This window comes from Phascolarctos cinereus, unplaced genomic scaffold (assembly GCF_003287225.1).
Source record: "Phascolarctos cinereus isolate Bilbo 61053 unplaced genomic scaffold, phaCin_HiC Scaffold_2;HRSCAF=192, whole genome shotgun sequence".
Classification (NCBI taxonomy): Eukaryota; Metazoa; Chordata; class Mammalia; order Diprotodontia; family Phascolarctidae; genus Phascolarctos; species Phascolarctos cinereus.
This window is the reverse complement of record NW_027555625.1, coordinates 250,558,414-250,575,490: the sequence shown is the minus strand read 5'-3', so window position 1 is coordinate 250,575,490 and position 17,077 is coordinate 250,558,414. Positions and strand designations below refer to the sequence as shown.

Genomic DNA, 17,077 nt, shown 5'->3' with positions numbered 1-17,077 from the left:
TCAATCTCTTTAAACAGAAGTGATCTTCCTCTTCTCTGACTTCTTCAAACTGTTTATTTGAATCTCTCTTATGGTCTTTAATCATATCCTGCCTTCTACTGTATCTATTCATACACACATATACTATATATAATATATATATATATACCCCCATATATGTGTGTGTGATATTTATATGTATGTGTATTCACACATACATGCATGCATACACACATACACAATATCCTCCTTACTGGATTGCAAACTCTTTGAGGGCAGGAGCATGTTTTACCCATCTCTGTATCCACCACAATGCCAAACAGAGCGCTTTGCACATAGTAAGTACTCAATAAATGTTTATATAAGGGGCAACTTCGTCATTCCCAGGGCTTTGGAGTTTCTCTCTAGTTATGTCTCCTACCCTGAATACATTTTAGTCTGGGGTTTTTGACAACCTGTTTATGGTTCATCCTGATTGGCAAGGGGAGTCAGGCACTGGGGAGGGGCCAGGGGAAGGTTGACAAAGGAGGCCCTCAGGCTTCCTTCACTCTATGTCTTCCATAATCTCCATAATCAGTGTCCGTGGCCCTGTCACAATGAGGTTGCTGACCGTCTGGTAGTCCAGATGTAGCACCAAAATGCCATTCACTGAGATCACAAACTGGCATACCTGGATTGGAGAGAAAGAGGACCTTGGGCACAATGAAGTGGGGGAAAATGGGCCATATCTTCTTGAAACAGCCAGGTCTGTGTGTCAAAGCCATCTGGCTCTTCTGGTTTGCATCCCTGGAGTATTTGCTAAGGCCAGACCAGGTCTACAGGGGGAAGGGGTTATGTCTGTTTATTTGGTTTAAATGTGATGCGATGAGGTTCTTGGCTCCAAAATCATCTCATTTATACTTCTTTACTAGATGGGTGCCTCCTTTCCTATCAGGCAGTCTCTCAGCTCAGATCTACTGCACTGAGACAGGAGATCTATATACCTCCTCTCCCAGAAAGCTCATTCTCCCCTACAGGATCTTGAGCCATGTGCTCAGCAGAATCTTGGGAAAGACTTCAGATGACCCTGCCTTGTGGAGCCTTTCCAAGGGTCAAGGGTTAATAGGATATACCTGCTCTTAAAGGAGGAAAGGCTTTAGGTCATAGACCCACAACAAAGATCCTGGTGTTCTGATTTCTAGTCTCTGTGTCCTTTCCACTATGAAATGCTGCCTTTCATGTGGTAGACACTTGGGCCTGACTTACCAGGAGTGGGCCCAGTTGGCAATGGAAAAGGTGGGATTCCATCTTACTTCCACCTAATTCCAAGAAGCCAATGTTTTAAGGTATTTTTAATCAAATCTTTTTTTTCTCTTTATATCGAACCAGTAGTCAGTTGGTCCAAAGGCAACTTGCCTTGTTGCATCTGGTTGACCGTGTTGTACTTTCAAGCATTCTCTCTCTCTCTGCTTTGTTTTCCTTTTTTCCTCTTAACTCTGAAGAGAGGAGTGGAGAAAAAAATAGGGATGAGAGAAGGGAAGAGAAGAGAGAGGAAGGGATATGATGGAAGGGGAAGGAAAGAGATATGGAAGAAAAGGGAAGGGAAGGGGACAGGGAAAGAATAAAAGGGAAGAGAGGAGAAAGGAAGGGAAAAGAGGAATGGAAAAAGAGAGGAAAATGGAAAAGAAGTATAGAAAAGCACTCCACGACTCCTAGCTTTTCCTTGCAGGACTCTAGCCTGTGTCAGTGTTTGACTCAATTACTGTCATGAATGGCTTTGATAAGGGACAGTAAACTGCACACAAGTACAATCCCAAGATCACAGCACCCATCCCTCAGCTCAACCTCTCAAGGGCCATGGGACAAGATTACAGGAAAATAAATGCATGGGAAAGAGCTCAAGTCTCCCCAAGGACCCATTCTTGATGTACCTTCATGCCTGCAGCAGCAGCTGGGCCTCCAGGATCCACAGCCTGGATGTGACAGGGTCTTCCTCCTCGGACTACAAACCCCCAACCCACAGCATCCCCTACAATCTGGAAGGAGAAGGCAAAAGATTATTGTGGTAAAGTGGTAAAGTGAAAGAGGGTTGGATTTGGGATCAAAGGACCTGGCTTCAAATCTTGACTCTGACATTTACTGTCTTGTCAGATGGATCTCAGGCAAGTCATTTTACCTCCTTAGGCCTATTTCTTCATCTGTAAAATGAAAAGGTTGAACAAGATGGCCTCTAATGGCCTCTTCCAGGTCTAAATTTTTGGTTCTGTGACTATGATACAATGTTAGGGGACTACCAGCCTCAAAGTTCCTGTGCCAGCTCAAAGTGTCAAGCTGTTAGGCCCCATTACCCAAAAGACAAAGAGGAAAGCAAGACGGGAAAGATGAAGTGGAACCAAGAGGAAGGAGGAGAAAGGTAGGGAAAGGAAAGGTCAATACTCCCCTCCTGGATCATGGATCTTGTCCCTTTTCAACTAGTCTGCCAGCTCCCTGAGGGCAGGGCTACCTCTCTTCTTTCTTTCTGCCCTGCAGTGCTTAGCCTGAGGTTTGGCACAAAGAATTATGGAATCTAAGGACCAAAAGTGATCTCCAAGACTATACCTGATTAAAAATCCTCCCTAAAACATCTCCAGCAGGTTGTGATCCAGCCCCTGCTTAAAGACCTCCAATGAGGGTGAAGTCGCTACTTTTCCATTTTAGAACAGCTCTAATAGGAAGTTTTTACTTAAATACATTTTTCTATAAATATGGTTTTACTTAACATCAAGCCTACATCTGCCTGCTTGCAACTCCCACCTAATACTCCTGGCTCTGTCCTATGGGGCCACACAAAACAAGCCTATTCCTTCTACCTGAGAGCCCTTCAAATAATTGAAGATGATGGCCGTGTCTTCTCTAGGTCTTTTCTCCTAGCCAAACATCCTTGATTCCTTCCTTCAGCTGATCCTTGTATGGTCTGTTTTCCAGTCCTTCATTATCCTGATCACCCTCTTCTGGACACTTTCTAAGTTATTTATGTCCTTCCTAAAAAATGGCACCCAGAATTGAATACAGTACTCTAAATATGGGTGACCAGGGCAAAGAATATCAGAACTATTCTCTCTCTTTTTTGGATATGATCATTCTCTTAATATAGCCTAAAATAGCATTGGCTTTTTGGCTGCCATGTTGTACTATTGACTTATACTGAGCTTGCTCCACTAAAACCCTCAGATATTTTTCAAAGATCTTTGAAAAAAAAACAACTATTGCAAAGCCATGCCTTTCTCATCCTAAATTTGTGAAGTTTATTTTTTGAACCCAAAGGTGGAAGCTTATATTCATCCCTATCAAATTTCATCTTATTTCACTCTGTTCCTCTTTCTAGCCTATCAAAGTCTTTTGTTAGCCATCTCTACAAGCTTCACATCTTCAAATACTTTGACAAACATACCATCGATGCCTTCATCCAAGTAACAGATAAAAATCATGACCAGCACAGAGCTAAAGACAAGTAATATTAAAATTCATATTTGCATATCAATTTCTTTACAACACCTCTTTGAAGGAAGTAACAGAAGCTATTTATTACCCTTCTATGGATGAGGAAACTGAGGTTCGGATAGGCTATGTGACCTATCCATTGTCCTACAGCTAATAGGTTTCAAAAGTAGAATTTAAATTCAGGACTGCTAACTCCAGCTCCAGCACCTGATCTACCATGCAATATGCCCTTGAAGCCACTGGCTACAGCCCTCCCAAAGTTGACATCAACACAGGGGGAGTTAACAATTTGTTCAGTCAAACTGACCTAAGTTATAGAGCTGCCAAAATTTCAGAGCTGAAATTGAGCTCAGAGATCAATCATCAAATCCAACTTTTTCATATTACAGATGAAGAAACTTGAGTTCTAGAGAAAGGGAAATGACTTCCTCAAGGTCACATAGTGGATGGTTGAGACTGGAGCCCAGTTTTCCTTCCTGACTCAATGTTCTTTCCGTTACATTGTTCAGCTTCCTACTTGCCTACAATAAAGTGAGGGGAAGTTTTAAAAAAGATAAGGATAGTAGTGCAGGTAGAGAAGGGAAAGGGAGGAGAGAGGGCAGGTACAGCAGAATGGTTTCACAAAGAGTCATTCTAGACTCTCCCTCAACTTCCTGCCCTTCAGGGCTTCAAGGACACATACTCAAATCTAACATTGGGAAATGTAGTTTTTGAGCCAGGGCATCAACACTGGCAGCTGATGGGGGTAATGATTTGGGAAGGGGTTGTTATTCCTCCCAAAAAGATCCTTCCCTACAATGACTTCTTTCACTCTGTACACCAACCCATCTATAGCATGCATGACTGCTCCACCTCTAGAGTTCCCTTTCCATTGTTCGCCTGCCCTAGGACTTACCTTTATCCCCAGTAACCACTAAGGTATGGGCCAGATTTCCTCCCAGACAGACCACCCCTCTCCCAGCATGACTGCATCCATAGTTAGATTATCCTCTGCAACTCAGCCTTCCCAATCAAATCTTCTCTAGGTGCCAGGATTTCTATTTACAACTGTCCACTTACTGTTAGAGTCTTCTTCACATAGGGGGCTCCTGGGGACAATAGCTCCTCACTGGTTACCTGTCTCTTCAGCACTGATGTAGAAGAAGGGGTCATTTAATTAGAGTTCAAGAAGGCCCATAGAAAGTAATAAGGCAAAAAAAGAAAGTAATAAGGAATGACCTCACCCTTTTGTCCCAGTGAAGCTCACCAACCCTGGTCATGACTTTTAATTTTTCTTCAACTTTTATCTCAGGTAGGGGAAACATTCCCTTACCTTACTAAGAAGGTGGCCTGTCTTTGGGATAGACAAATAGACACTCAACCTATCACAGCCAGGTACCCATGAAGACCTGGGGAGGGGAATCCTGGCCCAAAGACCCAGAGATTTGCATTCTAAGAAAAAGAGCCACAAGTTTTGGCAAAGCCTTGCCTATAACACAGAATCTCCAATTTTGGCACTAGCAATGTGTCATTCATTCATTCACTCATGACCAATACATGCCAGGTTCCTCTGGGTGATACTGAGAAAGATAAAACATAGTCCCTGACAACAGGGCATTCTATATAGAATGGTCTGTAACTGGACATTCGTATGAGCACATGTAATATTGCATGTGTATGTATATATGTCTACATTTGGGAGTTTGTGATATTAGTGTTTGTTTATCTATTTATGACTGTGTCTGTGTGACTGCGTGGGTTAGCCAAAATCATATCTGCCTCACCCCACTTATAGCATCTGATACCACCAGGATATAGACAATAGTTCTCAGCTCCAAGCCTGGAACTCTGCGCCTCTAGTCATGCCACCTAATGGTGCTTTGAAGAACTAAATTGTTGGTGGGTGGTACTTAGATCCCCCTTAAAAGAGCCACAGAGATAAGGTCAGCTGATGCAGTTTGTGTTCAACTTGTCCACGATCACACAGCAAGTGGGTGACAGACAAAGAAATAGACCTCAATCTTCTGACGTGGACTTCAGGGCTCTTTCTCCTACACCACACCACTGAATTGTTGAGTGATGTAGACCAAGAGATGGATGGGGAGCCTTACCTGACTTAGGGTTGCACTCAGAGCCTGGTGGGAGCCCCAGAAGAGGGGGACTGTTATAGTAGGGGCCAGCTCCCCCTGCTAGGCTGGTGACACTGCTTCTCCTAACAGCTGAGACCACTTTGATTTCCTTGTTAGGCTGAACTGGAAGAAAAAAAAATAAGGCATGGTTTGAGAGGATGTTAGAAGAAAGCAACTAACCTCAGAGAGGCCTGCCTGCTCCCACCAGGGCACAGTCTAGATCCCATTTTTCACTGAGATGTGTACCCTGATGGATAGACTGGTCCAAAACTTTCTCTGGATGAGATAGCTACACCTGGCAGCAGGGGTTTGGGTTAGAGCATTTCTGGGTATTTTCACATTGAATAAATGACAGAATCATAGATAATCTATAACTCCATTGGCTTACATACAATATGTACAGTACTCATGTTCAAACATATATGTATACATATATACATATATGTGTATATATATATACATATATGTATGTGTGTGTGTATGTATGTATATAAAAGCATTACTTCTCTGCCTGTCTCTGAGACATTTGTGGCATGGCCCTATTTTCAGAAGTCTGATACTCAGCTAGAGAGCAAAAAGATAAGGCCATTTTGTGGAGAACTGAGAACTGGTACCAAGGTGCCAAGTATCATCCCTCCCCTGAGGGACTGGACACCCTGCCCAGTTACCTGAAAGGAAGCTGGTATTGCCCTGGTCAGGGTTGAGCTTTCGAAGACAGAAGGGACTATCAGGACTCTCAGGGACAGCTCGGATGTTGTCAGTCAGAAGCTCTGTCAGCCGCCGCCGCCTACGGAAGTTGATCCGGAACTGGTAAAGGAGATTGCTGTCAAAGAAGTGGTGCTTGGTAGAGACTGGGCAGAGAGAGAGGGGAGGTCACAAAGGCTGGAGAAGGTCCCTGCCTCACCGCCCTATTGCCTCTTTCTCTTTCCCTTCCAGGCTAAGCCTCTTCTGTGGCCACTTATGACATGAGTACTGGAAGGTCTCCTGCTCCCAAAACATCTCTCCAACAACCAATCAGCTCTGCTCCCTTGTGAAGGAGCCCTTCCTCTGGGTGCTGCAGTTGGAGTCAGGAAGGCCTATGTTTAAACTCCACCTCAGATACTTACTAGCTATGAGGCCTTGGGCAAGTCACTTAACCTCTATCTGCCTCAGCTACCTCATATAAAATGAGGGAGTGGGATTCAATGGCCTCAAAAGTTCATTTCATCTTTATATTTATCATCCCATATTTGACCCAGAATGCTACTTCATGCCCTCATTGACATTCCCCTTCTCTGGACTCCTACAATTCTGATCACTGTTTTCTCACACAACGAACCCTGGATCACAAACTCTCTTGATTCATCTTGTTCCATGTGTAAAAGCTTGGTCTCCCCAGCTAGAGGGAGCTATCTGACGGCAAGGCTTGGGCTTCTCCTTTGTCTGTTTCCACAACAGTATAGCAGAGGATAGAATTGGCCCTACAGGAGCCAGCAGTAAAGACTTATTAAAGGATTCATTGTTTTCTGGTGTCTGAAATTCCACCATTAGTGTTGCATTCCTTAAGGATATTAATTGCAACTCTTTTAAACTATAGGAGCCATCCCACATTATAGGAGAAGCAGAGTGAGGTTTAGAGCAAGGAAGCTACACTTCCCTGACTTTATTAAGTCCCCCCAAACTGCCCCTCCATACCAATCTCCTTGTCCTTTATCCTTTTCTCCCCCTCACCATGTTGAATGATCCCGTGTTCCAGGAGGGTCCGACACAGCTCCACAGCCTCCTTCCTGCTGGCTGCCTCTCCCTCCTGAGTGAGCCAGTCCACCATCTCACAGCCCATGAAAGCTCGCTGGTACCTGACAGACTTTTCCTCCCGTACTTTAAGGATTGAACCATCTGCACTCACCAACCTAAGGAGAGAGGCCACATTGGAGTGAGGATATCTCCCACCCTGTATTCCCCAGCCCTTCTTTAATAATTCTTCTTCTTTGTAATATAAGATGCTCTTAAATCCATTAGTTTCTTGGACTTCCATGGCATCCTTGGAGATCCACTGTGAGGTGGGCATGGCAACAGGTATTCGAATCCTCATTCTAAAGAAGAGAGGGAGTGATTGGTTCCCAAAGCCACACAGTAAATTTGTAGTAGAGCTGGAATCAAAGTTCAGGGAAGGTCATGTGCTAAAGCAAAAATATTAGGAGTCAGCTGAGTTGGACTCCAGTTTCAGCTCTGCTACTAAATTATGTGACTAAGGAAAATGACCCTCAGTTTCTCTATCTATAAAATTGGGACAATAATGCATAACCTGTCTACTTCACAGAGCTATTCTGAGGAGAAAATGATATTAATGTCTGTAAAAAATACAAAGCTTTTTACAAGTGTGTGGAATGTCAGGTTTTTTGGAGAGAGAGAGAGAGAGAGAGTGTGTGTGTGTGTGTGTGTGTGTGTGTGTGTGTGTGTGTGTGTGTATTTCCAGCTGGACAGAAATAAGTAGGAAACTTCTCTGCCAAACACTCTGGTGAGTATTCTACATCCAGGACCCAGACACCTCACTGAAGAAGGCTAAATCTCATTGGTTCAGGTTAGGATTCTCTCCCAGTGCTGCCAAGGTGGGTACGTTGGCACACTGGCCTCCAGGACCAGCCACCAGAGGGGCTGTTCTTTAGCATCCCCAGTAGAATGATGGAGCAAGGATAATTACCTGCTGCCTGTATTCTTAGACATGGTCAGCAGAGGGAGCCCCAAGCCTATGGATCCTCTGGCCAGCCGTTCCTCTAAAAATACTACTCAGAAAACTGGAGTAAAGATAGGAAAGACAGGTACACACACACACACACACAGGCGATCACAAGCATATGTCATGCAAATGCAGCTCACATGAACACTACAGGCAGGAGTGAACTCACATGCACGATATACACACCTACTCAATGCTCAACTGTTCAAACACATGTTCCCTTGGATAGTATACAGACACGTGTATACTGCCCATTTATTTGCATGGGCACTAGCAGGCAGATATGGAGTCATAGATTGAGAGATAAACCCTCATTTTACAGATCATGGGACCATGAATTTAGAGTCGAAAGGAACTTTGGAGGATAACTAGTCTAACACCCTCCTTTTATAGATGGGGAAACTGAGGCCCAAAGAGATGACGTGTATGTAGTATGTCCAGTATGTAGTAAGTGACAGAGCTGGAATTTGAACCCAGGCTCTCAGACTCCAAATCCACCATTCTTGCCACCAGACCATCCTTATCCATTCAATTAAATTGCATAAAAATCAATTTAGCACTTGTATGCCAGGATACAAAGAAAAAATGGAACAGTCCCCAGGCATCAAAGAGCTTACATTCTATTTAGAGAAAGCAACATATATAAAGAGAAATATACAAAATAAGTATGAATGCTAAGTCATTTTGGGTCAGGGGAAGCACTAACTAGAGAAATCAGGAAAGACCTCTTGTAGAGTATGGAATTTGAGCTAAATCTTAAAGGTTATATTCTAAGAGGCAGACATAAGAACAGAATTCTAGGCATAGTGTGTCATCAGGTTATGCAAAGCCATGGATATGAGAGATAGCATGTTGTATATGAGGAACTTCAAATAGGTCTGCTTGCGTGGAAGGTGAATTGTGAAAGACAAGTAAAGTGTTATAATCCTGGAAGAAAAGACTGGAGCCAGTTGAGATGGGCTTGAAATGCCAAAGGAAGGCTATATATTATCCTAGAGGCAAGAAGGAGATGCTGGAGTTTAAGCAGGTGTGTACTTTTAGAATATTAAAATAATGGATTGTGGAAGATGGATTAGAAAGCAAAGAGACTGTGAGGCAAATTAGGAGACCATTGCCAAAATTTAGGCAAGATGTGGACCCGAACTACAGTAATTGGACATGTGAACAGAAAAAGGTGTATGGAAGAGAGAAAGGAGGTAGAATTTAAATCACTTTGCAACTGATTGGATATGTGGGGTGAGAGATAGAGTAAAGGATGAAATCTAGTATGTGAATCTGAGTGACTGGAAGGATCATAGTGCCCTAACAGAAATATGGAACATTTGGAAAAAGAGAGAGTTTGGGGCCAGATTAACAAGCTTGATTTTAGACAAGTTGAGTGTGAGGTACTTAAAGGCTATCCATTTGGAAAAATCCAATAAGCAGTGAGTGAGGCAGTACAGAAGAGAGAGAGAGAGAGAGAGAGAGAGAGAGAGAGAGAGAGAGAGAGAGAGAGAGAGAGAGAGAGAGAGAGAGAAGGGCTGGATATATAGATCTGAGAGTTAGCTGTGTACAAGTGATAGCTGAACCCCTAAGAACCAAGTAAGTGGGAGGTAAGAAAATTGAGGCAATGAGTCTAGACAATTTTTTTCCAGAAACTTGTCTGTGGAAGGAAGGAGAGATATAACACTATATTTTCAGGGGCTGGCATGATCAAATTTTTTGAGAATGGGACAAATATGGGCATGTATATAAGCATTAACAAAGAAGATAGTGTATAAGATTGAAAGAGAGAGATAGGATGGTAGAAGTGGCAAGTTCTAGAAAAGAAAGGAGGGAAAAGGATAGACGGCACAAGCAAGAGCTGGTTTAGGTCATGCTGACAAACTCCCCTGCACATTGTGTATAAATATATTCATGTGAACATAGTCAAAAGAGACAGCCACATGTACACACACATATATATGTATATATGATGTGTGTATGTGTGTGTGTGTATATATATATGTGTGTATATATATATATATATATATATATATATTATATATATATATATATATATATATATATATATATATATATATATATATATATATATACACATATATTCCCATGGACTCTAAAGGCAGACATATACGCAGGGCAGTGATGCATTCACACGGACATTGCACATAAGCTTTCACATGAATACATGCATGTTCACATGTACACTAAACAGAGACATGCTCAGATGCATACATACTAAACAGACATGATGAAAGTACACAGACAAGAACATGCTCACATATAGACAAATGTCTGTGGAAGGGGGGTTAGTATAGAAAGGAGGAGGACAAAAGCTAATGGAGTCTTTTGTGTCATTGATGGTCCCAGGGCTACTATGAGAAAATGTCAGGGCTGAAATTAATCCCAATCCCAGTCTTCCCCCTCCCCCAAACATTCCCCTTGTTCCCCACCCCCTCTCCCACACTGCTACATACGCTTCATACAGACTCTGGCCTCGAAGAAACACCTTGACATCCTTATTTAAAGGGAAGGTCCCATCGTCCTTGCGGAAGCGGTACAGCAGTTTGGCATCTTTGTAGTCTGAGTGCTCATCACACACTGTGGAAGTTGGGCATGGGCATCACTCAGGGCATCCCACACCCATAGGAACCAAGTAGCACCCTCCCACTCAGAACAGAATCTGCATAGTATCTTGCCAAACAGATCAAAAGACCACTGGATTCACTGACAGACAGGCAAGTAAACAGATGTTTATGAGAGCAGATGGAAAAATGACCCTGATCAGCTGCTCACCTGCGTTCTATCCTTGGTCTTCCATGGCCACAATCTGGCCTTAGCACAGAACAGGATATACTTCTTTCAGGGAAAGTGCTGATCTTATTTGGACAACCCGTACCCCCAGGAGCCAAATGGCAGGAGAAGAATGTTCAAAGAAAGCAATTAAAAACTAAAAGTCAGAAAGAGAGTGAATGGTAGAAATACGACTAAAACTCTGAGCTGATGTCTTCTTCCATTCTCTCCTCCTTCATCCCTTTCTCCTATGAAGAGGTGGTCCTTTTCCTTGCCAGGGCAATCCCTCTACACGAAACTTTGATCCCATCTCTTCCCATCATTTCCAGCAGATAGCCCCCGCTATCATTCCCACTCTCACTAATCTCCACTATCTTTTGGTTCCTCCCCTGCTGCCTACAAATGCACCCATCCTTTAAAAACATTCACTCATCTGACCATCTCCCCAGCTATTGTTTTATATTTCTCCTTCCCCAAACCCCTTCTCCCCTTGCTGTTGCTCCTTTGTTCTTAAAGAGGACCTGTGACATCAGGGAGGTGATGCCAGGACATGCAAATGAATTGGATTTAAGTGAGGGAGGACTGTGCGAAGTCACCAGCCTTACTTATTCCTCTTATTCCTCTGGAGCCATCTGGGTCCAGTGGCAAGATACAGATCAGGGTGACTGGAGATGGCCCTGATGTAGTAGGAGACCTTGGTCTTTTTAAGCTAAGGCCTTTAACAGGTCTCAGTTTGACTTAGGCAACGCTCCATCATTGATTAAGTAAAGTTAGGTAAGAAATGAGGCAAAGAATGTTCTCTTTTACCTAGTCAAAAAAAAAAAACCAATCTGGGAGGGAAAGACCCTCACAGTTTCTGGCCAAAACTGAAACAATTGCGATTTACATTCACTCAGAGACAATCAGGACCCAAACAATGACCAAGTAGGGCTTGGCCTGGGACCTATTGTTGGCCAATAAATAAGAGCCAGAGTGATTTGGGTTTAAGGCACATGTTCCTTAAGAAATCTAGCCAGTGAATACCAAGATATCTTGCAAAGTTTCAGTAATAAATATTTACATTCCTTTGGGCAGAACACCCACAGGTACGGATGTGATACTCTATGTGGACAGAGGGAAGAAAGAGAAAGAAAAGAAAAGAAAAGAAAAGAAAAGAAAAGAAAAGAAAAGAAAAGAAAAGAAAAGGAAAGGAAAGGAAAGGAAAGGAAAGGAAAGGAAAGGAAAGGAAAGGAAAGGAAAGGGAAAGAAAGAAAGGAAAGGAAAGGAAAGGAAAGGAAAGGAAAGGAAAGGAAAGAAGAAAGAAAAGAAAGAAAAGAAAGAAAAGAAAGAAAAAGAAAGAAAAGAAAAGAAAAGAAAAGAAAAGAAAGAAAAGAAAGAAAGAAAAGAAAAGGAAAGAAAAGAAGGAAGCTGTGTTGCTTAACTGGCCAGTTCCAATTGGGTCCCCAGTGGGGCAGCTATTCACTACTATTCCTACTACTATTCACAGAGGTTGTTCGTCCTTCATTCTCAAAAAGGACCATGAGATCAGGGAGGTAAAGATGCCATATCAGGCAAGTGAATTGGATTTAAATGAGGGAGGGATGTGCAAAGTCACCAGCCTCATTTTCTCCTCTGGAGTCATGTGGACCCAGCGGAAAGATGTGGATCAGGACAACTGGAGATGGCTCTGCCTTCTCCCCCAAACTCCTTGAGAAAGCAGCTTATCCTTGGTGTTTCTATTTCCTGTCCTCTCACATTCTTAACTCTCTTCAGTCTGGCTCATTATTCAACTCAAACTGCTCTTTCCTAGGTCATTAATAATCTCTTAATTGATAAATATAATGGCTTTCCTTCAATCTTCATCGTTCATGACCTCTCTGATGCGTTTGGCACTGTTATCAGTCCCTTCTGGATATTCTCTCCTCTCTAGCTTTGTGCCCACTCCTTTCCCTGGGTTTTTCTCCTGCCTATCTCATCATTCCTCTTCCTTGGTCTCCTTTGCTGGATCTTCATCCTGCCCATGCTCCCTAACCATGGGGATCCCCCTAACCCCAGGTTCTACTCTTGGCCCTCTTTTCTTCTCCCTTTATGCTATGGTGGTCAGTGAACCTCTCCACAGATCTATATATCTATCCAGCTCTCACCTCTTTGCAAAACTTCAGTCTCATATCACAGTTGCCTTTTGGACATCTCAAAATCACCATGTTCAAAACAGAACACATTATCTTTTCCCCAAACTTTTCCTTTTCTGTCTTTTCCCATTACTGTTGAGGAAGCTACTGTCCTCCCAGTCACCCCAGCCCACATCCCTAGTGTCATTCTCCCTTTCTCTCTTATGCTCAGTCCATTCTGATGCCAAATCTTGTCATTTCTACCTTCACATCTCAAGGGTGCTGCCCCCTTGAGCCCTCATCTCACACCTTCTAAGTAATCTCCCTTCCTCACATTTCTCCCCATTCCAATCCGTTCTCTATTCAGGTACAAAGTAATCTTCCTAAAGCTCTAGAATGACTGTGCCAGCCTCTGCTCAATAAAACTCCCATGGATCCCTCTGGTTACCTACAGGGTCAAATATAAAATCATCTCTTTGGCTTTTAAAGCCCTTTATAACTTTGTCCCTTCCTATCTTTACAGTTTTCTTACACTTTACTTCCAACATATACTTTGTGATCCAGCAACACCTACTTTCGAACATGCTATTTCCAGACTGTGTGTATTTTCAAAAATGGTTTCCCTGGCTTCCTTTAAGACCCAGCTCAAGTCCCACCTTCTGCCAGAGGCCTTTCCTGATCATTTCTCCCGCTGCTAATGCCTTCCTTCTACGATTACCTCCAGTTCACACTGTATATTTTATTTATATTTAGTTGTTTCTAAGTTGTCTTCCCCCCACCATCTCCAACCCCATTAGAAAGTGAGCTCCTTGAGGACAGGAACAGTTTTGTTGTTGTTACTGTTTGTTTTCCTTTCTTTGTTTCCATTAGGGATCACAGTGGCCTGGATACACAGTAGAATCTCAATAAATACTTGTTGCCTGAAAGGGGGTTTAATCTGTCTAGATATCCATCCATTCATTCATCCATCCATCTAGATATCTACATAAGATTTCTGTGTTTCCCAGAAAGAGCTGGTCAGACCTAGGACCCAGGAGGAAGGGGGCAGAGGGAGTAAGTGAGCAAGGAATAGTAGGCCAGAAGGAAATGAAGGGAGAAATCAAAATAACTACTTCCAAAGAGTAGTCAAGTCGCACCCTCTCTACCACAGCTCCTCCCTGAATAAATGGAGTCATTTAGAATAGCTCTAGAACCAGAGCAATTGGCCTGATGATCACATTAACATAAATAAAGCCACAATGAAAGACTTCAGAAATATGGTCAATTCCGTGCCAAATCTTAACTTCAAAGGAGCAAAACAAGCCTCTAGTCTCTTAGAAGAAAGGTGGTGGATTATAGGTGCTGAATGAGACATACACTGTCAGATATGGCTAATGTGTTTATTTGTTTTGATCAACTGAACTTTGTTACATAGGAGGATACGTAGGAGGAGCTAAGGAGTAATGGGGATATGACAATAATTTTTTTTAAAGAGCTTCAGTATATATTTTTTTAAAGAAGGCATAATTTTCATTTCCAGGAATAAGGGGCAAAGAGTAAATTAAGACAACCGGTTTCCCAAGTCCTGTGTCATTTGCATGCAGAGAGTGAGGGAAATGAGACAGTCCAAGATGCAGGAATGAGAAGCCAAGCCTCATTCCTCTGTGGCTTTGGCATCCTGGACCACAGTCCAAGGCCTGAACAAGGGTCAAAGCTGGTTCTTGTTCCATCCAAATGATTCTGTTCATAATTCATCCATAATTATGGCCTGGCCATACAACTCAGCTTAGGAGAACCACCCAGGAGACCTCCAGGAAGACAAGCTTGTGAAGCTGTGTGGGCCAAAAACACACACACACATACTCTCCATACTCACACCCATACAACCTTGTATATGCCTCATACTCTCATGTGTTCTCTCTCTCTCTCTTCTCTCTCTCTCTCTCTCTCTCTCTCTCTCTCTCTCTCTCTCTCCCCTTCCTTCTTCCCTCCCTCTTCCTGCCCTGGTGTGTGGAATTCTCCAGATGAATTTACAAACCAGACAAGGGCCTAGTGTTTCCCTCCCATACCCCAGGTGTGACTTAGCAGAAAAAAAAAAGAGACAATGTAATCCCCTGACCCAAAGTGCAAACTATTAGGACTGCCTGACCTCTATGATATCATTAGAAGGGTATCTAGAAGTCCCCCTACTCCCAAAAATTCCTCTAGAAGCCTGGTGCCTGAATTAACCATGTGTGGCAGTACAGTATGGTACAGGAACTTTCTCTGAAGTCACAGGATTCATATTGAGCTTACTGTATGATGAAAAGCTCAGATCTTTTTCACAGAACCTATTGTCTAGCTCATACCTTTCTGATCCTATATTTGTGAGATATATTTTTTGAATCCAAGTGTATAATTGTGTGTGTGTGTATCCCTATTAAATTATTAAATTTGACTTCGCTCATAATTCCAGTCTACCAAGGTAGAAGTACCAAGGTACCTTCCTCTCAAGCTTTACGTCACCTATATATTTGGTAAATATGCTGTTTATACCTTCGTTCACATAATCAATGGTTCAAATATTGCCTCTGATGCTTACTGTGTGATCTTGGCTAAGTCACTTAATTTCAAATGGCCCCAGTTTCCTTATCTATAAAGATGGGGGAAAGGTTGGCTTAGATGGCCTCAAGTCTCACTAAGCTCTAAAGCTGTGACCCCATGATCTTTCCCAGCTTCATTCTTTTGGGTTAAGCTTTGCCTTCTCCAGGCTCCTCTTATTAAACCCTTCATCAGCCAGTAACACTTCAACATGAGTGAAATTATCATATGGATTCCAAGATGACTTGTTAAAAGGGCAGCTTCCCTGTGCAGATCCTGGGCATGGAGCTGAGTCAGGAGGGGTCAATTTTTTAGAAAGCTCAGGTGAGGAGTAGAGCAGAGCACTAGCAGACACCAGCAGGAGAAAGCATCGTTACCAAAACACTCTTTCTCTCTCACAACTTCAAGCCCTGGAATCCAGTGATGATGCAGGGAAATACTGGCTACTTGTCTGTGGGTCATGCTCCAAGGACTAAAGCCACACACAGGCTGACACTGAACCATTGTGTTTTCCTACACGGGGGTGGAGGAAATTTTTGAACATGAAGGCAAAAGCAAATTGAAAAAAAAAAGGTCTAGAAAGGGAGGAAGGAATTTTTAAAATGCCATGGTTTTTGTGAGAAAAAAAAAGGAAAGAAAGAAAAGAAAAGAAAAATGAATAACCAATCACAGCAGAAGCCCTCTCCACATCTTAAATCCAAAGGGACTCAACTGCAGTAGGAGGGATGTAGGCCAGATACAAGTGAAAATATGAGACACTGGAGATTATTAAATAAGGATACGGATATTAAAGGTGAGGTCAGGCAAATACAAGAAGCTAGGGGAGAACTTTCTAAGGGGAGGAGAGGCTCTTCACAATGTTCTACCCATCCCCTATCCAATCCACATAGATCCCCACTTACTCTGGCCATAAGTATGGTTGGCCCTCTCTGTCCCTTCAGAAGTGAAGCTGTTGGACTCTACAGATGGGATGGAAGAGTGGGGAAGTGAGGAGAGTTGGAAGAGAGACCACGTACCGTGATGAATGATGTAGTGGTCCATCAGTTTCTGCATCAGCCGAATGCCTGTTTCTCTGTCGGGTGCCTCCTTGTGATCTATCAGCCAATCTGTGAGCTCCTTGGCCACAAAACAGTTGGGATATGTCCGAAGATGATAACGTCGATCCTTGATGAGCTTCCCATCATGAAGTCGAAGCCTAAAACAGATGAAGGAGGGCAGAGGAAGAGCTAGGAGAGCCCTTAGAAGTGATGTTCTAAAAATATTTACAGCAGCTCTTTTCTGGAGGTAAAGAATTAGAAATTGAGAGGATGCTCATCAATTGGGGAATGGCTGAACAAGTTGTGGCATATGAATGTATTAGAATACTATTGTCCTATAAGAAATAATGAGCG

At 42.8% G+C, this 17,077-nt stretch overlaps 1 protein-coding gene across 1 annotated transcript in view; it reads right to left on the bottom strand.

The window, feature by feature from the left end:
- The window catches only part of COL20A1 (collagen type XX alpha 1 chain), a 109,457-nt gene that overhangs the window by 77,012 nt on the left and 15,368 nt on the right, over positions 1–17,077 (bottom strand). The window contains 7 exon segments of the mRNA XM_020981572.2: positions 1,890–1,994; positions 4,498–4,568; positions 5,529–5,669; positions 6,215–6,397; positions 7,257–7,435; positions 10,722–10,845; positions 16,703–16,881. Coding sequence (XP_020837231.1) covers positions 1,890–1,994; positions 4,498–4,568; positions 5,529–5,669; positions 6,215–6,397; positions 7,257–7,435; positions 10,722–10,845; positions 16,703–16,881 — 982 coding nt within the window.